At 41.8% G+C, this 26,118-nt stretch overlaps 1 protein-coding gene across 5 annotated transcripts in view; it reads right to left on the reverse strand.

Annotated features, from left to right (window-relative positions):
• Positions 1 to 14,155, reverse strand: part of cast (calpastatin) — a gene marked incomplete at its 5' end in the record, with an annotated part of 46,113 nt that extends 31,958 nt beyond the window's left edge. For 2 of the 5 annotated variants that reach the window (XM_083667473.1, XM_083667477.1), the window contains one exon: positions 7,662 to 7,800. In XM_083667473.1, the coding sequence (XP_083523599.1) occupies positions 7,662 to 7,736 (75 nt within the window). Of the gene's footprint in view, positions 1 to 7,661; positions 7,801 to 12,045; positions 12,139 to 13,260; positions 13,550 to 13,970 lie in introns of those variants that run through there. The other 3 variants (XM_083667474.1, XM_083667476.1, XM_083667475.1) reach the window with 3 other exon arrangements.
• Positions 14,156 to 26,118: the final 11,963 nt, after the last annotated feature.

Here is a 26,118-nt window from a genome sequence, read left to right on the forward strand (position 1 = left end):
GAGCGACAGAGAGAGTCACATGCAGGCTCTAGCCCCAACCGCACCCTTTATGCAGAGAAGGAGAGAGAAGACAGAGGGAGGGTGAGATAGATAGAAAGAGAGAGAGAAAGAGAGGGTGGTGAGAGATGCTAAGGAAAAGAGAGAGAGAGTGTAGGAGGAAGAGAGGGAAGGGAATGAGGGAGAAAGGGGGTTAAAGAAAGGCAGACATAAATAGAGGGGGGAGGGAGAGAAAATTACAGAAAACAGTCGATAGAAAATACTGGTGTTCCAAACACAGGCACAGACAAGCTCACTCTTCCCAAACACGAGCTTCAAAGGCCTTAGCTAACTGCTCTGAAAACAAAGGAAAATGTAGCAACAGGACATTAGCCAATAACTATGTAAGAGTGTGAAAAAACATGGTGACGTGACCTCATGGCTACAGTAAGTATGTATTCCCTGGGGCGTCATGAGCCTCGGTTCAATTGATTTACTAAAAGTTCAGTGTCTCGATACCACAAAACAATGTTTGTTTACCGGTAACTTCTCAGATAGAACTATGTTTTTTCTCTAGAGGTCTGAAACCTTGATGGGTAGACATCTGAGAGTTAAAGGCTTAAACAGAGAGGGGCGCGTCTAGCAATGTGGTGCCCCCTAGTGTCCAATGGCAGATTAGCACTGAGAAAATTTGTACAAATATTGTCCACTATTAGGTGAATAGAATAGGTAGCAACTGCACTTTATCTGCACTGTTTATGCACTGTTGTCCAGATAACAACGATCCGTGTTCAGACATGACTATAAGGCAGAATCGATTTCAGTCAAATACAATCAGTAGTCAGGTCACTACTATCTGCACTGGAAACAAACAGACTGAACTCAGGTTCACTTCTTCAACAAAGATTAAAGTGACATATTAACAAAGTCAGCATTAAATAAAGGCACACCTTTAAAGTGGATGGAAACCCTGTGGAAAAAATAAATATATATATATATATATATATATATATATATACACTCACTGAGCACTTTATTAGAAACATCTGTACACCTTCTCATGGTGGAGGTGATGTAATGGGGTGGGGAAGTTTTTCTTGGCACACTTAGGGCCCAATCAATCATCGCTTGAATGCCACAGCCTATTTGAGTATTGTTGCTGACCATGTGCATCCCTTCATGGCCACAATTTACCCATCTTCTTTACCCATCTACTTCCAACGTGATAATGCACCATGTCACAAAGCAAAAGTCGAACATGACAATGAATTCAGTGTTCTTCAGTGGCCTTCCCAGTCACAGGATCTGAATCCAATAGAACACCTTTGGGATGTGGTAGAACTGGAGATTCACAGCTTGAAAGTGCACCTGAAAAATCTGCAGGAATTGTATGATGCAATCATGTCACCATGGTCCAGAATCTCAAAGGAATGTTTTAAACATCTTGTGGAATCAATGGCACGTAGAACTGAGGCTGTTTTTAGAGCAAAGGGAGGCCCTACTAGTATAGTGTTCCTAATAAAGTGTTTCGTGAGTGTGTGTGTATATATATATATATAAAACCAAATTATGCTGTTAACTGTGTGAGATATTGCAATATTAGTGTTTGTACTATTCCTTTCACCTTATATGTACTATTCATTTCACCTGTATATTGTATGTTACCTGGAACATAACACAATCAGACAGCCGCTAATTCATAAAGGAAATCTTCCCCCTACTTGAACGCCCATTTCACATGGTGACTGAGCCTTGACGGGCTGACCTTTGACCTTATGAGTGTATGATTATCATACATCAAAGGTCCACCTAAACAGCAAACCTTTATTGATGAACTCTACAGAGTCAACAGCATGGATATATAAGCACAAATCCCAGGTAGTCACAGAATGACTACCTAACTATAAATCAGTAGAAAGTGAAGCATTACAAAGTTTTACTCTAATTCAGTAGATGATTCTATACAAACTACCTGTCCCAGAGGCTTTGTTAAACATAACTATGGTCAGATAACCACAATATGTTTTCAACTGGAAGCGTTTCCATGACAAAGACACAATGGTAGTACAGAGCAGAACAGGGATGTTCAGTCTTCAGTCAAGGTATAGACAACAACGCCCAGAGGTGTCGCCCAGATAGGAGACAAAGACAGAGTCAATTCAAGCAGAACTTGTCTTGGGTGGTCCATGTCCACAAGGACATTTTGATATGTTACACAACCACTGCAGACACATGGGAACTGGAGAACGTTTTCACCCCAGCCAATCTCACACCCAGGTGAGTTGTTTGCTGAGATTGACACTTCTGTAGCGTTGGCCACAAGTAGTATGTAAACTGATGTCTTCATGCCACAGTATGCGTGGGGGAGAGAGGGGGGATGGTATTGGAACAGGGCATTGTGAGCTGAATGGTCTGCATTCTGTGTGCACTTCTCCCACCAGATTTTATCTAAAAAAAAAGAAAACTAAAACAAACCCCTGACCCCTCTGTGTGTTATGTAATTGTTGCTCTTGGCATTTGGTCCATTACATTTGTTGTGGGAAAAACTAATCCGTAGAATAAATCTCCTAAAGTAACGTTTTATCTCCCCCCTACTGACTCTAATAATACACAGAAGTCCACCGACTTTAGTTTGTGTGTGTGTGTATATGTGTATATGTGTATATGTGTATATGTGTATGTGTGTATGTGTGTATATGTGTATATGTGTATATGTGTGTGTGTGTATATGTGTATGTGTGTATATGTGTGAGTATGCTTTTACTGGATTGGTAGAATTCACTCAGTAACTCCTGGTAACACTTATCCCTGTTGACAACTGAGTGCTTAGCCAAGCCTGGCTCCACCCCTCCCAGAGGAGCTGACCAATCAGATTACATATTTGGGTGGGGAACAAATCAGTGCTGGTGGCCGTGTTCTAATCAGACGTTCTGTTCCTATGGGTCTGTCAGGCATGTTCTAATCACAAGTTCTGTTCCTATGGGTCTGTCAGGCATGTTCTAATCACAAGTTCTGTTCCTATGGGTCTGTCAGGCATGTTCTAATCACAAGTTCTGTTCCTATGGGTCTATCAGGCATGTTCTAATCAGACGTTCTGTTCCTATGGGTCTGTCAGGCATGTTCTAGTCACAAGTTCTGTTCCTACGGGTCCATCAGGCAAACAAGGGGAAACTGCAAACTGTGGAGCACTACTGACATTACTCCTCATGACATTTTCAATGAAAGCATGAGTTGCTGTCTTTCAAACGTTCTGTTTGTATCAAAAGCTATATCATTCTACTAAAGGTTAAGGCCCTATAACAAACACATGTGTGCACATTAACTTATATTATTAATGGTATTGAATGTATGTTTTTAAAGGATGACCTTGTGACTTGGTGGGCTGCAGAATCAGACATCTCTCCGTTGTGGTTTTGGGGGGGAAAGATTCTTGGATCTCATTAAGAACGACTTCAAGAACATTTGCTCATATTGGGTCATTAGCATAGCATCATTGCATTTATGTACAGAAAGTGCTATACAAATAACATGTGATTGATTGATTGATTAATTAATTAGGGGCAACATGTGTGTTTAACACATACGTTAAATGGGCAGTCAGTTTGAAAAGGAAGTTGCAAAATCAGTTTGGGGGGGGAAGTCTTGTCCAACAATAGATATAAACTGGCCTTTAGCTGTAGCCCGCCCTTATAGCCTGCTATATGTGGCTAGTGCCTGTACCCCATAAACAACAGTAAGTACAATAGCCTTGATGTCAGTGTTAAGGCCACTCTAAATACACACAAGAATGCCAATGCCGTTGTGGTGCTACCTTCAAAGAACATGTACTAAGCACAGACACACTGACAAACCCCAGGACACGTGACATACAGTACACCGACATGTGTGTCAAGCAACGAGACACAAGCATAATGAGACCACACTGTGCACGCCCAGATCAAATCTACTGTCATTTCTACCAACACATGTATGTTCTCTCTTTTGGTCACTCTCTCTTACCCCCTTTCCAACTACCCACCCCTATAACCCTTTTCCCTCGCTCTACCTGTCTGTTACTTCCCCCTCCCTTCATCTCATTCACCCCCTTTCCCCTCGCTCCTACTCTCTTTCCTACTCCCTTTCTCCTCTCTCCTACTCCCTTTCCCCTCACTCCTACTCTCTTTCCTACTCCCTTTCCCCTCACTCCTACTCTCTTTACTACTCTCTCTCTCTCTCTGTGATAACTCTGGGTATCCTTTACCCAGCTGTATGTCTCTGTACCGCCCATGGAACTATATTTAGCGCTGTACATTCTATGCAGTTTGTTTACCCTAGCAGACGGTTGCACACTATGCTCATAATTGTTCAGGCCCAACCATTTTGGACAGATATAAACATATAGGCCTAATATCAAAACATTTAGCATTTAAACAATTGAACCAGTTTGAGGCCCCTCACACGAAATGTTAGCATTAGCCTAAGCCATGGTTATCAGTTGAAAAAGGCTGTCATTAAGTTATTTAGTGGCTGTAGCAGATATAATTAAGCCCTAAAAGGGACTTGCTAATAAACCAATACAATATAATAATAATAAAGGTTAGATGTGAATTAGTCACCTAGGAATTAGCTCATAATGTTCACTAGCTTGCTTGGCAGTGGTTAGAATTTCATAGCTAGCGTCCCCCCCCCCCCCACACTTTTTTCGTGTTTACGGGAAAACTAACACTGAGCAGCTTAATGATGATATCACTTTACCACTCCGCTGCGAGTGTGTGATAGCACAGGACACTTCCTATCCCTGACCGTTGAGAACAAACATAGCAGGGCCTGTGTCTCAATCGTTCCTCCCTAGAGTTTCCTTTCCTCTACGATCCCTGGTATTGTATTGTTACTGTATATAAGGACACACCAAGTGGATGCGATATAGTGGAATCCACGGCCATGAAGGGAAGGAGAGCCCATTTTATGAATATTCTAATTCGGTTTGAGACAGAGCCAAGGTTCTCCTCAACCATGACAGATGGAAATAGACAGGAGAACAAATGTACGAATGAAAAGCCGCCGTGTAATGTGTTCAACTGCAGAAACACATTCTCAGGTAAGCCCAAAGGTCTGGAAACCATCCCAGAGGTGCTTTTATATAACCGCCGCGTGAGAAGCCACTGAGCATGCTGATTGGATAAGCAATCGAGCTCAAGCCAAGCTGCCAGTGAAGCGAGAAATCTGACGGCTGGACTCTCTTTCTGACGCACACAAACACACACATAGACACAGTACACATACAAACACACACAGACACAGTACACATACACAGTACAAAACAAAAGTATAAAACAAATGCATATGTAATGTACGAAGCACGCACACTACAGAGGACACTCACACACACACACACACACCTACCTCAGGGTATATCACCCATTTCCATTCACATGTTCCGTCCCCTCTGATCAATACAGAGCACGTGGGCCACAACAACACTACCAAAAATGTCAACACTACAACAGTACACCGCATGTAGAAGCTTGTACGTAGAAGCCATGTAAAACGTACATGGGTAAACTCTACACAGACAGAATGTTCCAATACACTGCACACAAGAGATTCAATCATCATTCTAGCTGCAGTACAAGCCCTCGAAGGACATATCTTGAGACATGTTTATGAGTATATCATTTTTGTCCTACATGTTATTGTTCATATGTTCTGTACAACTCTGAGTGTAGAGTTGCCTATATGTGGCATACAGGGTTTTTAATACAGCTGATATGCAAAATACAGGGATAGACCAAAATACATTTGACAGCAGTTTGCAGTGCAAAAACAAGTTTCACGTGTCACCCATGACATACTGTATAGATTCCACACTCCACTCATCCAGCTGCTAACACATATGTTTGACAGAAAGTGTGTCGACTTCTCCAGAGGACATTAACTGGGAAAGCAGTAGCCCTAATGCACCACCATTTGTCATTATTAAATGCAACACGTTGTTGATGTGCACAGCACAAACATTTCCCCTGTGGCCATTTCCTGTCTATCTGATGACAGCAGACCTGGGTTCAACTTCAAATTGTATTTGAAATAATTCCCTGGTGCAATTGAACCAATTAAATGGTCCCAAAAGTACAAACCCTGTCCATACGGCACTGCAGGCAGGCTCAAGTAAATGCTTAAAGCATTTGGAATTATTTCAAATACTGTTTGACCCAGGTCTGGATGAGTGTTTCAGATGATGTTGAGCAGGGATGGCAGAGTGCACCGTCAGTATGTTCACAATGACCCAGGCAGGCCTGGGCCACTGGCCCGATGCAGAGCCAAGAATCTATCCCCCAAAACCACAACAGAGACATATCTGATCCTGCAGCACACCAAGTCACAAGGTCATCCTTTAAACACATACATTCAGTACCATCAATAACATAAACACTCTGCTAACAAAGACATATACACTCACACACACACACACACACACACACACACACTAAAACTGTAGCATCAAACTGGCACAGCCGCCTCTATGTGGATGCAGCAGTCACACTATTCGGTCAAGGCTTTTCACTGTCCTGTCGCCCCGCTGGTGGAACGAGGTACCCACTGCTGTCAGGGCTGCAGAGTCACTACCTATCTTCCACCGTAGACTGAAGACCCATCTCTTCATGTTACATCTTGACTGTCCCTCCTAAAGACCTCTTCATCCCCACTACTCCCCTATACACTTTCTCTACAGTAAATAGCATTGTGACTGCCAATGGCTCCTGGTCCTAGCATAGATTTGTTTGTCTTATGATAACTGATGTGTAGATGATTCACTTACTTAGACAAATGTACTTGTTGTAAGTCGCTTTGGATAAAGGTGTCTGCTAAATGTCTAAAATGTGAAATGTAAATGTATACTGTAACATCAAAACCTTATGCAGACACACAAAGCTACATCATACAAACACAAATGGTGTTAGCAAATGTCAACAACACAACACTTATTCTTAAAACAAACCAACACACACACACATACATGCACACACACACACACTTTATTCTTAAGACAAAATAGAGACATAAGTACACAAACACACAAGACCTACCATGAAACACACAAAAACTCAGTAAAAATCACAGTAACCCATTTTGTAAACTTGTAAACTATCATCTTCCAATGCTTCCTATCAACATACAGTACTGTACTACTGACATAACAGGAAGCAACACTTCTCTGAGTAACATATGAACCACACAGCCCTTGTTTTTGTCTTTGGTTTAATATCACAATACAGACTAATCCTTAATACAGAGTCTGGTTGTTGTTCCCAGACTCAGACAGAGAAGCTTTCACATTCCAGCTGCCCGGGCACTCCTCCTCCTTGCTCAGTAAAGAGAACCATGACAGACTTGGATTAACGCCAAGAAAACTTTTCCTCCTGACGTGCCTTCCCATATAAGCCTGCTACTGAACACACACACACACACACACACACACACACACACACACACACACACACACACACACACACACACACACACACACACACACACACACAAAACAGCTCTCATTCTCACAAACACAGACATGTCCACATGCACACGGACACAAATGCAAACTCTGTTGACATACAAATCGCAGGTGGACACTCTCTCAAAGTTGCACATACAAACACAAACACAAACACACACACCACCCTGACAGCAGAGTGACTCTAAAGCCTCACCTGCTGTTCCACGGCCACATCCTGAAGGGCCTGATTGTCCCGAGGAGCTCGGATCCAGCTGAGCAACTGGCCCATGTTCTCTGTCTGCCTGTATGCGTGTGTGTGTGTGTGTATGTGTATGGATGTGTCTCAGACTCTGGCTGTAGCCTCTAAGCTACAGCATGGTCCCAGCACACAGGGAAGGGGAGGGGACAGGGAAAGGGGGGAGGGGACAGGGAAAGGGGGGAGGGACAGGGAAAGGGAGGAGGGGACAAGGAAAGGGGGGAGGGGACAAGGAAAGGGGGAGGAGCTGGGAGCAGAGCAGGGGGCAGGGTTAGTTGGAAAGGGGGAGGGCACAAAGGCAGACATAGTGAGGGGTATGGCTAAAAAGGGAAGGATGCTGACCGTGATGTGACACCCTCCATCTGGCGGGGGGGGCGGGCACATCTGAACCGCTTCTCAAGGAAATGGAGACAGGATTACAGGACAGGACATATATCCCTGTATGGTGGCCAACACACACCTACAAAATGCACACACACACACACACACACACACACACACACACACACACAGTCCTCTGTGGCTCAGTTGGCATTCACTTCCCGCTGGGACCATATATACTGAAAAATGTATGCACTCACTGCAATGTAAGTCACTTTGGATAAAAGCGTCAGCTAATTGGCCTATATTACACATACACACATTCAACAACAAGCAAACATATACACACGGAAACACATTCACTCATGCAAAAGTGCACACAGACCGTACGCACACACACAAGACAAAACCCCTCACAGGGTGCGCACACACACATATCTACACCTACCAATCAATCAACATGTACAAGCACACACCCTCATTCCGAGATATACAGCCTGCACAACCACCGGGCAACAGGATAAGTTGTGCAAGCAACATGACTAACTAATTGTGCAGAGGAGTATACTAGGGTGGGGCCAACTGCCAAGTGAGGCCAAGTTCAACTTAGACCATCTTGACTGTGTTATCACAGCCACAAGTGGCTAATGCAAAAATTATAACAGTGTTCTAATGCTTGGGGGAGCTCAGCACTGATTTCAGAGCGTCAAAACCATGTAGGCCTACGCAGCAAGAGAGAAAGCACCATGGAGTATGGGAATAGGTGTCGCTTATGCAAAAGACCATGATGAAAGACCAAATGCCTCTGTGAGACTGGAGGAATGGGTGTTACCCTTTTCGGAGCCTTGAATTCATTGACTCTATGCCATCAACTTTGACACTGATGTTTATTGCTTATGTGATACTGTATGTATTAACAAAAACACAGCGTGTTAAGATCTGTAACATGTTTTTTTTTTTATTCATGTACTGTACCCCTAGTCTAGACTGCCCACTTTCTGATCTGAAATACAGTACAGTACATCCGCTTCAAATACATTAAAATATAGTCAAAGAAATTGTTTGTAGATAAATTAAAGCGACATGTCTTCACAAGTGTAACTTGGAAAAGTTCACAGGCAACCTTGCATGTCGACAGGTAAATACCAGCTGAAACAGCTGTAAAATCAAAGGTTACCAACCATTTCTCTCTCATAATGACCATGACATTAGAAGCAACAATTACAAACTGCTGGGAGAGCTCCTCTCCCAGTGTTCCTGTGGGTAGCCCTTGGGCGGGGTGGACAGGCTATATAACAATGCAGTCTCTCTGAGTGAGTCATGGAGATAGAAGGAGCTTGTTGTGGTTTACCTACAGCAGAGAGGAGATATGGAAGGCTGAATGGAATAATTGGGTGAATATTGAAATATACTCTCAGTTGTTGTGTGAATAAGCCTCCAGAAGAACACAACTGTCTACAGACACATACTGAGACCAGGGACCTTGTCCTTGGTCCTCTGGGTATAGGTGTAGGTCTGACACTAACAGTGTAAAAGATTGGCCAATAAATTCCACTACCCACACAACTCCCATTACATCATATGATCCTCACACAAGCATAAAAAAAAGTCCACGTGCCTGAGGTTGTGAAAGAACTCTTGTGGTACCTGCAATATGATACAGAACTCACCAGTCAGTGAAGCATGAATGTGTAAACACATAGATGTGCGCAGAACACATCTAATGAGAATGACAGATGAATGAAAACATCAAACTTGCTTAGTCAAATGTATTTGTTGTAAGTCACTTTGGATAAAGACATCTATTAATTGCCATAAATGTAAATGTAAATCAAACACAGTTTCTGTGTCAGTCACATACTGTTCGGTGACGGTATGGGAAGTATGGGGAATTCAAGGTAACCCAGTGTTGTCTCTTAGGTTTCCAGGAAGTAGTTATGGAATATGTTCTTGATTTCTGAAAATGCAATGCACCCTGAATATACTGGAAATGTTGGAACCATTTTTGGAACTTTTGGGAAACCTTTAGTTTACAAAATACCAATACAATTATGTTTTATGTTAAGTGCCCTAATTCTGAAAACTCCAGAGCCAAATAACTATTCCACCAGATTCCCAGAGCATGTTTGCATTTGCTGGAAAACCAGAGGTCTTTCAATTAATAATACCTGAGAAGCCTATTTCAAATTAAAAATGTCCACATGAAAACATGCACATGACTATGCGCGCATACACACACACACACACACACACACACACACACACACACACACACACCACTGTCTGGCACACACATCTACACTTTCAGACACATCCTTAGAGATTGTGTTGTGTCAGCTTAACCAGCCTGTTAAACCAGCTGATACAACCTAGGCCACACCCTATGTACAGATACAAATGTACAGATATATGATATATGATATGATATACCATGTTTAATACATGTAATTGTGTGTGTGTGTGTGTGTGTGTGTGTGTGCGTGTGTGTGTGCGCGCGTGTGCGTGCGTGCGCGTGCGTGCGTGCGTGCGCGTGTGCGTGTGCGTGCGTGGGCGTGTGTTTGAGCATGATGTGTCTACCAGTGTGTGAGTGTGTGTATGTCAAGGGAAAAGTGTGTAAAATATAAGTGCCACACCATGCCCGGGGGGCAGGCTGCTGTGCATGGACGTCTTCAGTAAGCTCTCTCTGGAGAGTACTGGGCCGTGTCTGTGTAACCAGACTCCCCCTGTTGAAGACGAGGTCCTCACTATATTTAGACACATGCCCTACATCACTGTCCCTCACTGCTTCTGTCACCAGACCTGGAATCACTGCCAATTGCTACCTCATACAAGTCCCATAAACTAGCAAGGGGTCTCCGTTTCACAGGTACACAGGTTTTTTTGTATTTCTGTTCTTTAGAACCACTCACTTTACAAAACCCCTTCTGGAAATATCTATAGGTTTTTAACTCGCAAATATGCTCCACAGCTAACGATCAATTAAATGTGTACGCTGTGTGGGTATATCATAGTATTCATATCTAGAGATTGACTTGGTAAACAATAAGACATATCTGTGTTTCCTTGTCTCCTCTCCTTCATAAACACAGAATAGCAAAAGAGCTGGATAGGTGGAAGTCATATGGACAACGGGCTATCAACCCCTGTCAAATCTGTACTTATGAAGGGAAGTAGAGAAGGATAGAACTAATTACACCTATGGGGAGCGAGCCCACATCATAAGCTAATATTGCCACTACATACTGAACATAACCTGAGTACTGTTAGATTGTTCCATGTATTCAGGTCTTGTTAATAGAGTTTGACTCCTATCGCTTATAGATGAAGTAACACCCAATTAAAAAAGGGGTTTAAGTCCCATAGAGCCCTGTGAAACTGGATTACTGAGGTGGATATAGCAGGTATAAACACCGAGACAAGTGGCCTGGTTGAATGAGTGATCTGACCACCTGTTATCCCCCTCTCTCTCTCTCGTGACTAAGCACATACCTCTTTCACCACCAGAGGATGACAAACCTCTGAAGTTGCTCTTCCTGCCTGGTAAAAGCAATCAGGACAGAAGATCTTTTCATTACAATGCTAAGATACTCTCCACTCCCAAACTATGCTGAAACTATATCAGGAAATTAAATTAAGACATAACAAGAAGAAGAAAAACACAAACTGAGCCAAAAACATGTGACTTCAGCAGAAGTCACTATTATTATGAAAGCATTATCAAACCACCCAAATCAAGAGTCTGATTCGTAATGGTTGATTATGTGGATAATGAGAATTGGTGAAGCATGCATACACTAAATGATGGTATTCTGCACACTGGTATGGTATTCTGCACATTGGTATGGTATTTTACACCTTAGAGTCTGCATCGAAATCTAGTCTATCCCTCTACAAATCCGAAGTGAAGTTTAATATAACACTGGACCTCAGTTGTAAGTCGAAGTGACTTATCAGGCAAGCATGGTTGAGCGAACTACTGTACCAACAGAAACAGGTATTGAGACATAATACCTGGTCTTACCTTAACATGAGAGGCAGCAGCAGCAGCAGAACGAGTTGTAGGCCTGTCATCCACCTGCTGGTCTGCATGTGTAGTAGGCACTGCTGTTCTCTGCTGAGAGCACACACACACACACACACACACACGCACACACACGCACACACACACACACACACACACACACAATGTGAATATTAAAAACATCTGCAGTCTTACGAATATTCTACAAATCACAAGAGGTCAACAGTCATGGTGTGAGAAGAGATAATACAGTATGCACATAAAGAATTGTTGGCTGTGTTTATATCACAAAACTGCAACGCTTGAAGGATACTTCCTAGGTCCGTCGCCACAAAGGACCACCTAGGTCTTGTAAGGAAATTGTCATATCCACCTATTGTATGATGGGTTACTACTAGTTTTAGTATTTGGTAATACCTCACAGCATACCTACATCACATTGTCATTTATAGAAATAGTAATATTTTATTCTATTCTATTCTATATTCAAAACAACTTTCAGCATTTCTCCCTGACATAACTACCCATTTCATGCATATTGTTTGCCAGCACATGCGCCTAGACTTAGACAGTCTCTTGTCAACTACTCTACAGTATGTTAAGTCGTTTGTCACAAACGAGTCATTATGCTAAATGGCATATACACATGCTTTATGTTAGCTTTGTGAAGAGGTAAGACATGATTTTGTCTAAAACTCAAGAGCCATACAGTACAGACAGTTACAAAAGACCATACATGACCATACATGACTATTTGGATATCAAACCGATTTATTCAAATCAGGCTCTTGACAGAATGATCAACAGGTATGACAAAGAAAGGTTCATTACCTATGGAAATCGAGGCAATTGCTGAAAGCTAATAAACTCTGTATTTAATCATATCTGAAGTCAAATAGTCACACACCCTACAACTAGCTGCCAAGAAATGTGGCCCAACCCTTCATCAATGCAACATATCATAACTCATTATTACAACAGACTTCTTGTCTATCTTTACAACCTATTACATAAGTAATACATCAACTCAATGCAGGGTTTATCAACTTAACTAAGACAATAGTTGGGGTGTCTCGTTTGTTTGTTTTCTAACAGTGAAATGAAAAGAGATGTATCTACACTAAAGCTATCTAGGATAAAGGCGGATTGACTGACACTTTAGCATCTCGCCCGAGGGACACGGATCAAAAATTGGTGGCCCATGGCCATACTCACAAAGCTCATCCAATACGCAGCGTACGCCATGGGGGACAGCGCGACGCACTAACAAATGCTGCCTGAACCTGTGTGGCTGGCTGTAACTCCCGTGTTGTTTCAGCAGAATGACTTTCTATGCGTTCCGATGAAGGGCCACTCCCGTGAAGCTCAAATAGCCTTATGTAGACTGATGATTCTCCTAACTGTCTATTGTGCGGACGGACGCAAGATTTGCATTATACTGCATTGAATTGTTCTTTTAATTAAGTTTGCCCGAGTCCTCCGCTTCCGCATTCCGCATCAATGATAGCGAGAGTTGAGCTGCATTTATACCTATCCTTCAAAAACCACAATGCGTGTTTTAGGGTTGGATGGGCGGGATTGCGCAATTGATGCGTAATTAAAAGTGTCAAATACCATCCACATTCTTGGTCAGTTTGAGGGCAAGTGCATTTTTCTAAATTGTATAACGTTCGTTAATATAGTTGTGATGTATCTTATGTCAACAGAGCCAGATACGTGGGGTAAAACATGCGTATAGTCATCCCTGAAGCCATGGCCGGATCCACTAATGCACGTCCGTTTAGAACCGTTACACATTTGTGGATGGCGCAGTTAACCAATGCCTTGGAGTTTTCCTTGCACACATCTAGCCTAATATTTACTGAAAAACAACGATAGGCTACAGCTTATAATGGGCGTAAAGGTAATTTAAAGGGGGAACTCACCTCCTGTGACTTTTTATGATGGCCATGGCTTCTTTTTTTGTGTGGCATCTCTGCAACGCTGCAACGCAGTGACCTATTTAATTCCAGAAAAGTTAAGTGTGGCCCACTTCATGTACTAGTGGGAATCGAATGCGTTGGATCTAATCCTCCGGCGCGCATAGGTTGCCCCTCCTTTCATTTAGCGCATTGGGTACATTACCAAAACAGATTTGTGCAAATGAGAAGTTGTCGCAGCATATCCCAAAAAGACTATCACAGCATTATAGTGTGTGTGTGTGTGTGTGTGTGTGTGTGTGTGTTCTCGCGCGCGCGCGCGCGTGCGTGTGTGTGAGAGAGAGAGTTCTATTCAACATTTACATAAATTCATTTGGTACTATAATAGAGAAATCCTCAGCTCCTGGTGTTACCCTCATTATGAAAACAAAATTATTATGAAACAGAAGCACTGTTCTATGCAGATGATTTGGGGCTCCCGTCTTCCACTGCACAGGGATTACAGCAGAGCCTGGACCTGCTAGAGCAGTACTGCCATACCCGGGCCCTGGCAGTAAACAGAAAAAGGGAATAAAACCCAACACTAAGAAAAAACATTTCTTAGGGGTTATATATGGCACCTTTGAGTTTCAACAGTCATTTATAGAACCGTTTCATCAAAGAGATGTTTTTTGGATATTTTTTTGCCTCTCATTCCACGCGATGCAACTGTTTGAAGTTGGGATGTTACATGAACACGAGCACAGATGTAATACAGTCAGAATCAAACAAGAACCAACATCTCAGCTACATCAGTTAGTGAGATCAGGCAACATGAAGAACAGAAATTCACAATTACCCACGATTCCGTAGAAAACTTGGCACATTGTTCCCTCCTGTTATGGCAGCGAGGTGTGGGGTCTATTGTACTTACAAAACAAGATTTCAATCAATGGGGCAAACACCCAATCGAAACCCTGCATGCAGAGTTCTGTAAGAACCGGCTGATATCCACTAATAATATTTTTTTAAACAATTATGTTTTTTTTAGGAAACTGGCCCTGAAAGAGCAGAGCAAAGAAAACCAGTTGGTCCTGAGGCTTAGTTCCCTTACCTGTTATAACACATTAAAAACTCACAGCATTCAATCTACTGAGTCAACCAAATTACAAAACATTCAAAACAAAACAACCACAAAATCACCTATTGCAAAACACAAACACAGCGCAGAATGCAATGCTATCCCCCCAAATATAAAGTAAACCACAGTAAACTATCTGATCGTGGTGACTTGTGTGTGTGTGCATGTGTGTGTGTGTGTGTGTGTGTGTGTGTGTGCGTGTGCGTGTGCGTGTGCGTGTGTGTGTGTGTGTGTGTATGTGTATGTGCGTGTGTGTTTGCATGTGTGCCTACTGCCTATGTACATGCTGGATGTGGGTGTACATGCTACACAAGTGCATGATTGTTTCTGTATATTTCTGTATGTTTCTGTTTCTGTTTCTGTATATATGTTTCTGCATGATTCTTTCTGTATATAGTAATGTTGTGTACACCATAGCGATATTAAAGTAAGTGTGCTCTGGAGGCTTTGTTCATTACTTTCTTATCAATTAAACCCCTTCCTTCCTATTCCTTCCTGGAAAGAACCACCCAACAAAACACACTGTACAGTAAGTACCTGCCAAGCCAAGCATTCTCAAACATGCCTATCATTCATTACCATAACCTGTTCTATAAGATACCTCTTACGGAGATTCCTCTTCCAAGGGTCTGAAGCACTCCAAATGTACAGAAAGAGCTTTTTTGTTAGCTTTACTGGTATATTGCTGGTCTATTGGTCAGATGGGTTATGTAGGCTTTCATATCTGTTCCCTAAGCTTTAAAAATACAGTACATACTCATGAATCTTTTACAGAATCCACACCCCACAATTCTCCACACACATTGTTTTGATTTGCTTTACAGGGGGTTATATCATTTAGCTTGCCCCCTGGTGGTACTAAATGTTACTGGTTGACAGTGGTATTCCCAATGTACAGTGCCTTGCTTGGCTCTACACTCCAAACGTTTGAACAAAAACATTTACTATGAGGTTAAAGTAGAGATTCTCAGCGTTTATTTGATGATATTACTTATTAGTTTCACCATCCAGAAATTATAACACTTTTTATGCATAGTCCTCCTATATCAGGGTACCCAAAAGTGATGGGACAAATTGGCTTGACAGGTGTGTTCCGTCACATCATTTGTGCAGTCATAAGAGAGCTGTCAATGTGTAGTATTGTTCTAGGCTTTGCGTTTGCCTTTTGTCTGCTATTGGTGTCTGTCAACATGAGGACCAAAGCGACATAAGTAAAAGTCAGAGAAGCCGTTATGAGGTTGAAATATATGAAATATATGAAAACCCCCAAGAAATCTACCAAGATCAACAGTTTGGAACATCATTAAAGGGAAAGAAAGCCTTGGTGAGCTCAGAAATCACAAATGGCTTGGTAGGCCAAAGAAGACTTCTACAGTCAATGACAAAGCTCACCATGAATAAGAAAAGCCCAAAACAACCCACAGATCAGGAAAAGTCTCCAGGAGTTGGTGTGAACGTGTCAAACAGAAGACTTCACCGGCAGAACTACACAGGCTACACATTAAGGATTTTCGACCAAAGACTAAACAGAGTGCTTAATTTGGACATTTGATGAATCTGTCCTATCACTTTTTGATACCATGAAATAGGGGGACTATGCATAAAAGGTGTTTCTGAATGGTGAAATCAATATGTACACAAATACCATCAAACGAAAGCTGAGAATCTCTACTTTAACCGCATATATTAGTTTGATCGTTTGATTTCAAATCCAAACCTGTGTAGTATAGAGCCAAAAGAAGAAAACATGCTTTACTGTCCCATTACTTACGCAGGGCACTGTATATACCGTATGACCTATAGACTGTTATTGGGTTCACTGATGTTAGTTTACGTTCATTAAGTATTCACAAATTAGTAGTCAATTTTATTTTTGAAGTGTTCAAGACCTGACAGACTCTGAAATCAATATGGGAGATTTAAACATATTTTGAAACAACTGTATTGTGTGTTTACGTTCCTGTTGTTTGTAAACATTGGAGTAAAACAGCCTTTTGGGGTTATGATGGGGTAAAACAGTTGTATTAAGCTCATAAGGAATACATATATTCTTCAAGAATCAATGGGTATGTCATGAATTAAAATAATCCAAAAAACGGCTTCAACAAATTATGGATTGTGGCTTTAATGTTCTAGTTCTAATGATCTAGTATTCGGTGTTGTCCGCAAATGCTGGTGCTACACACTAAAGATGCTATATGAAGCAATCATTTCGATTTCCCAATTCTTCATGGTTCCTTGCTGAGGAATATGGCTTTGAAATTCCTGAAATGTATCTTCAACCTCAGAGAACATAAATCAATGCTGAAACAGGAAGAAGCTGGTGTTTGTACACCACACACAGTACACTATAACAGTCAAAGCTAGCAGCATTGCATCTCTGCCCAAGAGGTGGTGCAATTTGACCATTTACCATAGCTGTTCTATGGATATTGGTTTCACTATTTAACATCCTTCCAAAATACACTATTTTGGTTCACTTTACGTCTGTAGGGTACTGGTCTTACACTGCTGTTGTTTTAAAATGTCCCTGTGTTTGTCCATTTGTATATTCATGTTTGAGGGAAGGTACAGTTTAAGTCTGCATTGCAATACATGCATGTCTATTGGCTATATAAAGACACACCTCCTCCCAGATTATTTACTGTGACAAGAGACCAGTGCGTCACCAGCCAGCCGTCTGTTAACAGCGAGCAAGAATGTGTGTGTGTGCATGTGCATGTGTGTGTGTAAACGCTCTGAGGCTGACTGAAGTGCTGCAATATGTCTCTCTATGATGATATTCGAACTGCGGGGTGCCAATTATGGTGGTGGTCTATCTTCAGAGTAATTGAAGTGCTATGCCATGAAGCCTTCATAACCTTGTCATGAGAATGGCATAACACATGCCAATGTGACAATCCATCTCATAAGGGAGTTATAATTCAAGTATTGTAGCAGTGTATTGTCTCACCCTCAAACCTAGCTTCCTTCCCTGAGTGGGTTTCCTTATTGTCTCCCTGAAGGAGATTGTCTTGTTCGTATGACTTCGTACAAAGGTTGAATTGCGAGATGCTGAGAATAAGATCAGGGTCTTGGCCACTGAGCACCTTTCTAGGTGGCTCTGATAACCTTTAGATACACAAAGGGAGCATGAGGATGGTAATGAGAGGAGCTGTTCCTGTTCTGGTTTTCTCAGGGTGAATTCAATTGCAAGCGACCGAGTGGGGCTGGCTGGCATTACAGTTTTGCTAAATCCAAGCTAACACGCTAATTAGCTGAACTGTAAACACAGCCAGCTAGCTAAATATAGCTATTTGATTTGCTAAATGTTTAGCATTGAACTTTGGAAAGAATGTGTATATCAACGAAAGAATGACTTACGAGACTAATAGTCGGGCAGCTGGGGGCCACATTTCCTAGGAATTGTGCCTTTTGTAATAAAACAAAATAAAAACAAAATTTTGCACAGAGCAAGGGCAGGTCTTAGGGAGAATTTTAGGGCCATCACAGATTTGGTACCCCTATTTTTAGAGTACATGTATTTCAACACATACCTGACATACTTTTGTCAAATGTTTGTGTTCTCTACACTCCTAACATTATAAACCATAATTGGTCTTACCGCACCAATAATCTGTTTAGGTACAGTATGGCAATTCAAAATGAGTGTGGTCTTGGTCCCAAAGCAATATTGGTGGCCATTTTGTAAAAGGCTGCCACGGGGGGTATAAGAGAAAATCTGTGATGGCCCCATAGGTAAACATGCTCCTTAAGACCTTGCTCTGTGCCAAATGTGGTGCTTTTATTACAAAAGCCACGACTTTTTCAAAATGATTAAAACTTCTCTTCAACAAGTCTGAAAGTGAACCTCAAGGCAAGCTTGACTCGAGCGTCATCTACAAATCTCAAATAATACTATCCTTGGGCTGCTAATGAATAAAAAAAGTCAAAACAATCAAATATAAAATGTATATCAGCTCACAAATGGAGCAACTCGAGACTGGAACTGGAATCTGGCCCTCCCCCGACCTGCAACTCCACCTGGGTACACCGCTCCGAGCTTCAGAAGTGGGATTCGATACAAGAGAGGCCGTGGTAGGTTCCCGTACAAACGAGAAGAGACATCAACTCCACAGTGGCGGCCTCGACGCCAGCGTAAGAAATGGGAATTGACCCTACCTGGTGGCATCATACTAGAGCCCATGCCCAGTAAAATCAGGTACCGCTCAGAGGAGACGGATGGAGGAGATGCACGAGACGAGGAGGGGTCTAAGACCAGGAGCTTGGCTCGTAAGATGAAACAGGATGAGCCTAATAGGGGTCTATTGATGCGGAGGGGTCCTGTAAAGGTCCGGTCAAGGGTTATCATCCATTCTCGTGAGGGTCTCTTGATGCCGGTTTTCGTTCCAGAGGTAACAATCTCTGCGGAGAAGCAGGTGGGGTCAGAGGCAGCAGCAATGCCAGTTCCCAATCCAGACGGGGGATCCCTACGGTGGAACAGCCAGTATGTATCTTTGATCTCCTCTGCGAAATGGATTTTCCACAGCTGGACTTCGGTGGACCGGATTGTGGACCACAGCTGGGAGAAGCGGAGCTGGAGGCTATACTACATCAGAAGTATGAATCAGCCCCAGGTGAATCTATATGCAGCAATAAGGTTCTAAAATAAAGCAATGTAACAAATAACGGTAAATGTGAGCAATGCAATATACCAGATGGAGATAATTAATAAAGTAACATACAGGGCTGTACAGGGCCTATTGCCGGGAGACAAGACACAGGTATGAACTACTGTTACACAACATATTGCCTATCCATTTCAATCAATCCAATGCTCAACAATGCCCCCTGGTGGATGTATTTTCACGGTGAAATACCTCAAATAAAACATGTGAAAAAGTCTAGTTAGCTTGCTACTGCTGTGGCGTTACCTCCACGCTACCATCACTCAATCATGAACCTTTTCAACTCTGACCTACTGTATATAGTAATGAACTGCATCGTGAACCTGAATGCCACTTGCGAACGGTTGGGATTGGTCAAACCACATACCGATATAGGAAACATGTAAACACCTTTAAATAAAACTTTTTTAAGCCCATTGTCTTCGTCTCTCTTTTTTCCTCTTGCATGCTTTTCCACTCAGTTTAAAATCTCTTTTCAATCGAGCCCCACACTCCCATTCTCTATCTCTCTGTCATCCTCCTCTTGCTCTCTTTCTTCTGTCTCTCAGTTTTTATCTTAAAGGGCATATATGACGTGTGTAGAGTGATTTGAGGGTCTCACAGATGTTAGCGATCACAAATGTGGTGGCAATTAGCAGGTCTGGGTGCCTGAACAGTGACAATGACGTTGTGAGCCGCAACTATGGCTTTCAGAGATAAAGCTGACCTTCAGACTAACTCAATACCGATAACAGCAAAACGCTGAAGCACACAGGGAGAGAGAGAAAGAGAGGACTCCATCGGTCGCACCAATGCAGGCACAGTTCATTGATAAAGTAGAGGAGCGTTTCAGTGTTTTTCAGACCTGTATCGGGTTCACATACTCACTGACGCATGCATGACATGTATTTTAAAAATAAAAATAAATATGCTTCTGACGACCGGAATCACACTCCAAAACAGTCTTATTTGGTCAGATGGAATAACGTTTAACATGGGTTTCAATAGGGAAACATGTGCTGTGTCCCAAAACTTTTACTATTGCTTTTCACTACCACTCGTCTCCTACCCCAGAAATACCTGAAGGAGACGGGTGGAGGAGAGCATGGTTGAGGAGTAGTGGTGAACACTGGGGCATCCTACCCACTTTAACATCACAATTCTGAACGAGGCCAAGCCCTGGAGATGTGTAACAACCAATCACAGGTCTTGTTAAGGCCAAGCCGATTACATTTCTGCTAAATGCTAATGTCGAGAAGGTGACAGTCCAACGCAGCACGCCTGTGATGCTTTACAGGCTGGATCAAACGTTGTGAAGAGTTCAACAACAATGTAATACAAAATATTAGCATTTGAATTTCCATATTAAAAACGATCGCCAAATGTGTGGGGGCAAACATTCTTGATGTTTACATAGGCCCATTTCAACATGAATTCATGCCAGGCTCTTCTTACCGTACTACTGCAAGCCAGTGTTCATTTCATCAATGAAATGAATGCTGAAAATATTCATCAAACAAAAGACATGACAATATGGAAAAGACATATTTTTATTGTCATTGTTTCAATGACTTGATATCAAGTGCCATTTCAGTTACTCAACCATACATTTAGATTATTCCAATTCCCATTTCACATTATGGACTCAATTATTTCACTTACAGTGCCCTCCATAAGTATTGGAAAGAGGAAGCATTTTGTCTTCTTTTAGCACTATACTTCAACAGTTTGGATTTAAAATCAAACATCATTACTATGGGGTCAAAGTAGAGATTCTCAGCTTGAATTCAATGGTTTTTTTTCAGATTGGTTTCACCATTTAGAAAGTACAACATTTTTTAAACATACTCCCCCCATTTCAGGGCTCCAAAAGTATTGGAAAAAAACATATAATGTCCAAATAAAGCAGTCATGTTTAGTATTTGGTCGACAAATGCAATAACTGCCTGAAGTCTGTGACCCCACTGACCCCACCAGATGCTGGGTATATTCAGTGGTGATGCTCTGCCAGGCCTGTACTGCAGCCATCTCCAGTTGTTGTTTGTTTTGAGGTCTTTTTGCCTTAAGTTCCATCTTCAGCAAGTTAAATGCATGTTCAGTTGGATTTAAATCTGGACATTGACTTGTACTGTTCAATGAGTTTGGAAGTATTTGCTCATAGTTCAGCAGACAAGATGTTTCTGTAAACTTAATCATTGATGTAACTGCTGCAGTCAGCAGTTACATCATCAGTGAAGACAAGTTAGCCAGTTCCAGTGGAAGCCATACATACCCAACACGCAACAATGCCATAACACCCCCCCCCCCACCACCACCACCATATTAGGTGGTATGCTGTGGATAGATAGATAGATAGATAGATAGATAGATAGATAGATAGATAGATAGATAGATAGATAGATAGATAGATAGATAGATAGATAGATAGTTGGATAGATAAATAGATAGATAGATAGATAGATTGATAGATAGATAGATAGATAGATAGATAGATAGATAGATAGATAGATAGATAGATAGATAGATAGATAGATAGTTGGATAGATAAATAGATAGATAGATAGATAGATTGATAGATAGATAGATAGATAGATAGATAGATAGATAGATAGATAGATAGATAGATAGATAGATAGTTGGATAGATAAATAGATAGATAGATAGATAGATAGATAGATAGATAGATAGATAGATAGATAGATAGATAGATGCTTTATTGATCCCCGAGGGGAAATTCAGGCGTTACAGCAGCTCATTGGATATTGGGCAGTTCCTTTTTTTCTCCACACTTTACACTTGCTATCACTCTGGTACGTGCTAATCTTTGTCTCATCTGTCCACAAGACCTTTTTCCAGACCTCTCTTTTTAGAAAACCATAACCTGGCCGTCCTGTTTTTGTGGCTAACTAGTGGTTTACACCTTGCAGTGAAGCCTCTGTAGTTCTGCTGGTGAAGTCTTCTGCAGATGGTCTCTGACACATTCACACCTACCTCCTGGAGAGTGTTCCTGATCTGTGGGAGAGTTGTTTTGGGGTTTTTCTTAATTATGGTGAGCATTCTTTGGACATCCACTTCCTTAGTCTATCAGGCCGTTTGCGATTGCTGAGCTCACCAGTGTTTTTATTCTTTTGGATGATGTTCCAAACTGTTGTTGTTGGCAAGCCTAAGGTTTTGGTTATGTTTATTTGTTCAGGTATCTTCTCTTTGGTAAAGAATACGGCCTTGGTCTTTTTTTTCTTTTTCTTTTTTTTAAGAATAGATCAGCTTTAAAAGGTGCCACATGTTATCTTTTCCCCCTTGAAAATGTCACTATATGACCATGCTGAATCATTACTGATGATGCATTGGCAGTCTGCAACAGTGTGAGCACCTGCCAAGACCATGCCCTTCTGCCGTTTGCTTTTCCAAAAGGTTCAGGGCATTTCTGGGCGTCTACCACTTACTGTGGGCATGTAATCAGTGACTTCTGTGTGTGTGGCTCATTGGCTACGTACAATACTGCCTGAGAGCTGCAAACATTTCAGTGCTGGAAGCCGACGGAAGCAACGGAAGTCTTTGTGTGCAAATACGCAGTTAAAAATTGTGCCCACCCTCTTTTCCCCCACTTACCCCAGGTAAAACATCAATCAAAGACAACAATCCAATACATATTAATGTTCAACTGTTGTTTTAAAATAATTCAAAGTTAACAAAGTATTTTATGTGTTTTGAAAATAAAAATCTTTCCCAACAAAATTATAACATTATTCAAAATGTTACAACTGGGCCTCAGGTCCCCAAGTAGAACTACTGTATTTGTGGTGTCGAAGGGGTTGAAGTGAAACAGGGTTTGAAGTGAAACAGGGGTTGCAGCCACTTGTGTACCTCTGTCAGGAAACTAGCCGCCATTGGGAAAAACCAAAACAAATGTATTAAATCCTCCACTTTCTCCTTACAAAATCGACACCTTTTGGAATCCTCAATACCACATTTATTCAGTATCCTCTTGGAGGACAAGGTTTTATATCAAATCTTCAACTGAAACATTCAAGTTGTTGAGTCCATTGTTGTTTTATAAATCAAACTAAAAACCTGCTTCCATGGGATGGGAATGTCAAATTCCTCTTCCCAGGATATATGGAATTCAAAAGGAATGGCCACTAGATGGTGACTTTCCAAAACAAAATGATATACTTCCCTATTAATTTTTAACCATTTATGAGATTTCATGTGTGGTCTGCAAACTGTCAGTTTCTTTCCCCTTCCAATCCTTAATGTATTATTCCACTCTGATATAATTGCTGCCATTAACTGATAATAGGTATGCTGCATACAGATGTTCCCATACATGTCACAAAATGTTCCCTTCATTGTCAACAATGTAGTTTATTCATATTTTACCATTTTCAAAGAAACCAAACTAAAATACTTTCAATTTGATAACCATCTTAGTTCCCTCTCGTTCTAGGTTTCCCGTTCTCATGTCTCTAATATGCTAACTCTAGATCTCGCGATATCTTATCCAACTATCTGTCTATCAAACTATACTACATCGTCCATGCCCACATAGCACAACAGGCCTACCGCTAGTTTCTTTGCCTTTACCATGACTAACGGACCATTTTGGGATTGTCAGTGCGGATACGTGTTCTGTCTCCACTGCTACTCATTATCCTGTGAAACATTTAGTCTCTCTGAAGCATCTCGTTGTTTTAGGCAGACTGTCATATGCTTAAGTTAGACAGTGTTTTTCTTCAGGGGAGGAAAAAGTGTTTCCCCCAGTCCCAGCCATTTAATCAGTAGGCTACAGTTTTATTTCAATTAACTGCACAGTTTTGCATGTATAAAGTGAGCTCATTCACTCAGTAAGCAGTGCTATAGTGTGCATCGTACTCTGGCTCGCCACCGGTTCTACGATTCACTTAGGGGCGTGTCGGGCAATTAGTTCAGGGAGGGGTGATAGGGATTGGCAACATCTGTTCTAGTCAATTTAGTCCATGCCAACAAAACCACTAGTTCATGCAATTCAATTTCTCACGTAAGAATGTAAAGGATGGTAATCGCACAGGTGATTGCGAGGCACTCGTAAATAAGGCATTGTGGGGGGCTGGCTGAGCTTGGCTGACTTAACTTGAGCTGGATGGCTGTGCTCCTGAGCGTGAGCTTTGCAAAGAAAACTTCCACAGCACTCCGTTGTAAAAAGAAAAAGGTAAAAACAATGACCTTTTTTATTGTAGGTTCCACACAATCAATCAACAGGCATTACTCCTCTTCACGGGAAAAAAAAATCAAAGCTTTCTAAAACAAGAACGACACTACGGTAAGAAAACCGTGTGGCTCCCAAGCTAAAACACGGCCAACTCAATATCACAGGAAAAAGTGCGCGAATCACACAACAAAGGTGCAAAAGCTATTTCTCTTAAAGTGACGGTACTCATTTACAAGGTAAGTATACATCTTAATGTAATATAGGCCCATCTTATGAATATGAAACACGTGTCACCGTGAAAAACATTAATATAAAACAAATTATGCAGACAATAACTTGTAACGAGATGAAGTTGTAAATAGCAATCATAGATAATAATGACATAAAAACAATAAACATATAGCCACAGTAATGTGGGCAAATGTGACTTTGCTCCGACATACCGGCCCCTAACTGCCAATTACCAAAAGAAACAAAAATACAAGGAGCCGACAAAACAAAAACTCTTCAAGCAGTCTTCAGTCTTTGTTGCTTGATTTACCGTTTACCTTATCATACCTTGAGGGCCAGAGGTTGCTAGCACATGGCACCCCGTTGGAGGACAGTCTTTACCACTGCCTCATTCAGCTTCTTGGAGGAGACAGACCTTGGTGATGGGTCTATCTAGCGTGCTTATCTTGGTCTTGACCTGGCACACAGGCTGTTCTTGTCTGGGACTGCCTGGATGACCTTTCCCATGATCCAGGAGTTATGTGGAGCTGAGTCATCGATGATCAACACAATGTCTCCAGTGGTAAAGTTGTGAGACGTGTGACAACTTCTGGCGCTCCTTTAACTGAGGTAGGTGATCTCTTGTCCACCATTTCCAGAATACGTCTGCCATATACTGGGCCTGTTTCCATCTTCTGCGAGCGTAAAGATCTTCCTTGATGAAGAGCCCGGGGACAAAGGCTGGGCTGGGTCTTGAGGAGCAAGAGGTGACTGGGGGTAAACACTTCCAGATTGTTCGGGTCACTGGATGCTTTGGTAATCAGACGGCTGTTGATGATGGCCTCTGCCTCACATAGTACAGTGAAGTACATAGTGAAGGCCCACCTCGTCCAACGTCTGTAGTTTTAAGGTGATGCTGAGGATCTTCCTCACTGACCTTCCTATCTTCAATCTTGGAGCTATTCCACTCTTCGATAGCTCACACTCAGC

This window comes from Argentina silus (genome assembly GCF_951799395.1).
Source record: "Argentina silus genome assembly, chromosome: 4".
NCBI classification, from domain to species: domain Eukaryota; kingdom Metazoa; phylum Chordata; class Actinopteri; order Argentiniformes; family Argentinidae; genus Argentina; species Argentina silus.